Raw genomic sequence first — 6,000 nt, 5'->3', positions numbered from 1 at the left:
CAGCCAGGCTGCCCCGCCAAACCTGAGGAGGCCCTGAGGGACGCCTGGCATGGACGTCTGCACTGTCGCGCCTCAGCCGGCCCCGGTCGGCTCGGCCTTGGCCAGCTTGGCCACTTGGGCCGGCCCCAGGCGCCTCGGGCTCATCGCACAGCTGGGCCGACTCCAGGCGCCTCAGGCCCATCGCACATCTGGGTCAGCCACAGGCACCTCAGGCCCATCGCCACAGCTGGGCCGGCCCCAGGCGCCTCAGGCCCATTGCCACATCTGGGCTGGCCCCAGGCGCCTCAGGCCCATCGCACATCTGGGCCGGCCCCAGGCGCCTCAGGCCCACCGCCACATCTGGGCCCATGGCCACATCTGGGCAGGCCCCTGCCGCCCCAGCCGACCCGCGCCCCGCCCCGCGCCCCGCCCCCGCGCCGCGCCCCGCCCGCTGCCCAGACAAACCACCCGCGCACGCGCAGTGCCGCACGGCGCGGCCGTCCCCCGGCGCACGCGCTGCCCGGCCGGGCCCGCCGTAAGTGGAAGCTGTCTGCCCGCGCGATGCATTGTGGGCGTGATTGAGGAAGTAAAATGGCGGACCTAGCGAACGAAGGTAGGCGGGCGCTGGCGGTGCGCAGCGGTGCCGGCCGCGGTTTCGCCGCCGGCCTGGTTGGGCCCGGCCTGGCTCCGCGCCGCCGCGCTTTGGGCTCCAGGCCCGGGCCGGCCCTGCGGTCCGCTCTCGGGGGCGCGCCCGAGCGCCGGCCCGCCCTCGGAAGCGCCCCCTCCCCGCGGCCTCTCCGTGCCCCGGCCCCTCTGGGGCGAGCGGCCGGACAAAGGGAGCGCTGGGCTGGGCCACCGCGCTCCCCGCCGGCCCCGTTCCGCCCGGCGGGCCCGGCTGCGGGGCGGGCGGCCGCGTGTCTGTCGAGGTGGGGGGCGGCGGTGGCGGCCCGGGGCCGCGCTGGCAGGTGCCTCCTGCCGGGCGGGGGCGGCTCCCGGGGCGGCGGCTGGGGGCTGCAGCGCGGCCGGCGCCGGGGAAGGGGCCCTGGGGGCGCCTCAGCCGCTTTGTGCCCCTTCTCGTCCGGTTGCTTTTTGGGGTCGTTGTCCGCAGCTTTGGGACTGTTGCAAATCTTTCCTTAACTTCCTCTTGTGTTAAGCCTTCCTCGAGTGAGGGGAGTAACAGAGGCGGTTCTGGAAAACTAGATGAAGTAAAATAATAACCATATGTGGTTTTTTTTGAAGCTGAAAGCCTCTGAAGTAAAGAAATAGTGGTTTTCTTGCTCTCTGAAGAGGGTTAGGAAGACATGGGCTGCACCGCCGCAGGGTTTGGGTGTTCTGTTTGGATGTGTCAAGTGACAACAGGCGTCAACAGTTTGCCTTTGGGAGTCAGTAACGTGCCACAAAGTCCCAGCAAAACCAAGGGTGCCCCAGCTGTCTCTGTTCCTCATCATTTTCCTTCCCTAACGAAGGGGGGGGGATGCCCAGAAGGAAGCAAATCAAAGTGTGAGGCCCCTTCTTTCAAGACTTTCTCACGTTTGAACTCTGTACTAGTAGCAATTACAGTTCCGATATTAACATTTAACAACAGGAAGCAAATATCTATCGTAGGTGTAGGTTTTGAAGGTGATTTCTATAAGCAGCTAATCACATAATTACACTTTAGTTATTTGACAGGTCTTGTGATGCAGCGTGTCTTGGGCTGTTGGCTCCCAAACTCAAGATGAGCTGTCAGTGCCCAAAGCAGCATGATAAATGGTCTCGAGGATGATAGTGAATACTCAAATACGTAATGACTCTAAGAAATTTAATGACTGTATTTGCATACTGTCATTATAATGACCTTAAATTTTGATTGTTTGCTGTGTTTTTAGAATCAGAAGTTGGAAACAGCTGTCTCGCTGTAAGTCGTGCAAGCCCCTTGCTTTACTTCTCTGTTCTAGCGAAACATTTGAGCTCAACAGTGAATTCCAAGTTGCCAGTGTCTGCTTCTACCCTAGCGTGGTATTTCTCCAGTATTATGTAGACTGTCTGGGGTGGGTTGGGGGGAAGTGTGGTGTCACCCTTACTTTTTAATCTGATTTTCCTTTCTCTCTCTTTTTTTTAATTTCCTTCAGACCCTTTCCTGACTCCAGTGACTTCCCCCACCTGCTAACATCTTTAGTTTGTGCTTGCACCTCCTTCCAGAACTGTCGTCTTCATCCTTTACTGTTCTGTTTCTTCTTGCACTGAGAATGTGATCTAATCTTTTGTGAGATTAAGCAAGATCAGCTTGCTTCTGAACTATTGTCTCTTCTGCTCATGATAATATCATTGGCTGCATTGCCTGGTGTTAGTTTTTTTTTTCCCCTCTGTTTGCATTTTTGAGGTGTCTGTTCTTTGTATACCTGTGCAAATACACGCACTTTCTGGAATTGGCATCCTGCTGCCGCAAGTCAGTGGATTCAGTATTCTTTCTACTTGCCACCTTTGCTGTCTCTGACACGGCAATGATGTTCTCAGGTGACTGATTGTTCTCTCCTCAAACATATCAGTCTATTTTATTTTCCCAGCCTGTAGGTGAACGTTATATTCCCTTGTGCCCAGGTATTTTCATTGGAATGTATGAAGTGACTGTTTTGGTATTGATAATTCCTTGATCTTCTGCTTCATATCTATTAGTTACATGTTCATGTTCACAAATCAGGTGTGGCTAAAACAAAGCTGTTAATATTCCTTAATCTTGATGGATCTGTACAGCAGTGCTGTCTCAATCATACTGCATTGTGAGGTGTGAAGCTAATTATTCTTTGACACCTAGTAGACACAAGTACCTAGAAAGAGGTTTCAGTTTTTCTTGCCGGTCGCTTTTGCTTAGTGTGTTTGAACCATAGCTTTCCTCATCTGCTTGTGCAAGTGAAACTCACTTAGGCTCTTACCCGTTTGATTACTGTAACAAACCTTCTAGCCCAGTTCAGTTCTGCTTGTGTCCTTTCGTCTTGCTAATGCAAAGCTCTCTTAACCTGTCACTTTTACCCTGTCACCCCTTCTTGTTTCTGTTCAGTCACTGGTTTTGCCTTTTCCGGCAGCGTGTTAGCTGTCTTTACCTTCTAGATTCTGATGTCTCTCTTAGTCCTTTGTCTGTCTTAAAACCATGACTGAGGTGTCAGTACTGCCTCCCCTTAACCATTCTTCCCACATCCTTTAAGCCTTCTATTGTAATGGGTGATCTTTTTGTGATTAATTTCTTCAAAGCTACAAACATTCCCTCTGATATTCTCACAGGTACTTCACTTTCTTCATTCTCATCGTTCCTTGAATTTTTTCCATTCACTTGTCTTTTTTTCTCTAGTGAGTTGGTGAAACTGTACACCTACCTCTTTGTAGTGGTTTGATGGCAAGCTGTATCTTGGCAGAAGGTTGTTGGATTAAGGGGGTCCTCTGCTGCAGAGAAGGGGGGTGAAGGATGAGGTGGTCCAAGTGCCACTTTACAAAGAAGTTTGTACTGTGACATTTCCTAGGAACAAGTCCTGTTTTTGGCATTGCCCCTCATCATGAGAGCAGATGACCTGGTAAGTGTGGAGCTAATGAAAAGGAGGAGAGAGTAACTTCTCCCGGGCTGTGTGAAGTTTGCTCATCTATCACAAAGATTTAGCAACATGATAAAGGCTTTGGGGACTGGCATTGTGAGGCGTTTGATAGGGAAAACCAGGATTTGGGAATGGTGAGCACAGTAGTTACTGTTACTGTGGTATAAAGGAGTTACTGAATGGTATTAGAAACTCTGAAGTCTTTGGTATGATGGTTTTTGTTGGTATTTTAGCTGAGTTGCGTCTTAAAACTGACTCTTCACGCATGTGAAGTACCGTGGAGAACTGGACAACTTCCTGTCAGGCACAGAGTTACATAAACTGAATGTTTTTCTCAATAACTTGCTGTTAATGCACAACTGGTAATTTGTTTGTATGTAACTTGCTGTTGAAGCTGCTGTTTGGATGACAGGATCTCTTTGTGTTGGGAATGAATTACTTTATCACTTGTCAGTCATGGAGAAAGTGCAAGTTTTTCTCAGGGCTAAAACATCGCGTTCCCCTTTCAGGGTGTGCCTGCACCACCTGTGTTGGCAAACTCTTTATTCACCAAACGACTAATTTTGCTTGGTGAAATTGCTGAGTGCACAGTTCATGATCATAACAAGTTTACGGTGTGTAACTACCTTAAACATACGAAAGATGAGAGAATCAAAGCCGATTATCTGAGGAAAGGCATCATTCCTTTGCCAGACCTGTATGATACTGACATTGCTGCTGTGCCGTTTCTGGTTGGTTGTTTTTTTTCTGGTTGTTCCCCCCCACCCCCCTGCCCCGACTATATAATTCTGCTTGCTGATGTAGCTTTTGGAGAGAGGAAGGTCTGTTGTTGTTTTGAGGGGAGAAGCTGGCAGGCACCACTGGTCCTGGTGTTTGTAGACCCTGTAAACTGATATTTATTTTTTTTCCCCCCCTTGGTGATTTACTTCAGATAAACAGTGGACGCAAAGTTAAGCTGAGTGATTTAGTTTGATTGTTTTGGGGGATGTCCTAATAATTCACACCCAAACTCCATAAAGTACTATTTCATTTACAAGATGGACCAGTCCAAAGACTTCAATTTTTGTTAACAATTTTTTAGAGTTTTTAATGTTTTATCTTCATTGCAAAGTAGTTGGGCTGCCTCATGGTTTTCTTCCTGTCGTGTGCAAATAAACTACTTTCTCCCATTTCTGACTTGCAGCGTTTGCTTTGTGTGAAGTATCAGAGCTGAAATAGCGAAATTAGCTAATGCAAAGGGTAACTTCGTTCTACTAATGCCACAAGGGCTTGGGAAATGAAATAACACGTGCTCTGCAAACACAAGAGGTTTCTGTTTTAAATATGGTGTATAGAATTTTGATGCCATCTTAAATATGTAAGAGGCATTCTACCTTCCCGTGCCTACTGTCTGGAGGAGACAAAAAAAAATTAAATGAGAGTTTGAAGGTGAATGAGAACATCAGATATTTTGCTTCATAAAAAGCAACATCATAGCTTTGGAAATAAGGCTAAAGTGGTTTTTTTTCTGATGTCAGCTATAGTCACCATGACATCACTTGTGAAGTCTGGCTATAAATGATGCAGTAGTGTTTTTTTGTACTTTCTGACTTGATGTACAATTTGACTTTGCTTGTGGGATGTTTCTGGAGATCAGCTCTTGGTGTGGTGGCTTGCTTATTGCTCTCGGTCCATTCATAGCTATTGGAAGAGAAAAGTCTTATTGACATCTTTAGAATTCTATAATGCCACAAATTGCCCTTACTTCTTTTAATATGTTTTTTTAAGCGTGATTATTCTGCTCTTTATAACTTGAATAGTATTAAGGTGAAAAAATTTCTGCGGCCTGAGCTCTTTGACTAAGCATAATTAAAATTAGCTTTGAACTTAAATTTTTTCTTGACCCTCAGATAAGGCTTTCACGGGCAAGAAACTACCACTCTGAATATTTATGGTGAGTTAAGAGCCTAATTGCTGTTCCTCTTTTTAACATTCTTTCATTGTTTGCTAGTATGATCTACTTTTTTTCTCTCAGGTGGTATATTATAATGAATTAAAGTCAGAGCAGTTGTTCTCAACTTGCATGCTTCCAGTGTTGAAGATTGCATCTTCAGATCCAAGCAAAGGACTTGCTTGCCTGGAGGTTTCTCAGTGTTTTTCTTCTGCCTCTCATGTATATTCCTGTGTAGTCAGGCACTATTGCACTGCTAAAGGTAATTTGGAGTAAATTTCAGAAGAAAATGTTTGAAACAGTGTAATTATTAGCTTAAACAAAAAAAAATATCCTGCCATAATAACCTGGTTGCAACAGGTCTGGTGAGGACTTGAAAGTTGGTTTCGTGACGTGGGGATTGGGTTCCTTCTGAAATCTGAAGATTAATTTGAGTTGATGGTTGGTGATCTGGGTTGCATGACCTGTGAGAAGAGGCTGAAAGAACTGGGCTCCTTCAACTGAGGGAAGAGAAGGCTTCAGAGAGGC

At 47.5% G+C, this 6,000-nt stretch overlaps 1 protein-coding gene across 2 annotated transcripts in view; it reads left to right on the top strand.

Moving 5' to 3' along the window:
• The first annotated feature begins 487 nt into the window (after positions 1-487).
• RANBP3 (RAN binding protein 3) overlaps positions 488-6,000 on the top strand; it is a 48,923-nt gene continuing 43,410 nt past the window's right edge. Inside the window, exon 1 of one of the 2 annotated variants that reach the window (XM_040589166.1) lies at positions 488-592. In XM_040589166.1, the coding sequence (XP_040445100.1) occupies positions 571-592 (22 nt within the window). In that variant the 5' untranslated portion in view covers positions 488-570. The remainder of the gene's footprint in view (positions 593-6,000) is intronic. The other variant, XM_040589167.1, reaches the window with a different exon arrangement.

This window comes from Falco naumanni, chromosome 4, assembly GCF_017639655.2.
Source record: "Falco naumanni isolate bFalNau1 chromosome 4, bFalNau1.pat, whole genome shotgun sequence".
Taxonomy (NCBI): domain Eukaryota; kingdom Metazoa; phylum Chordata; class Aves; order Falconiformes; family Falconidae; genus Falco; species Falco naumanni.
This window is presented reverse-complemented; position numbering and strand designations above follow the sequence as displayed.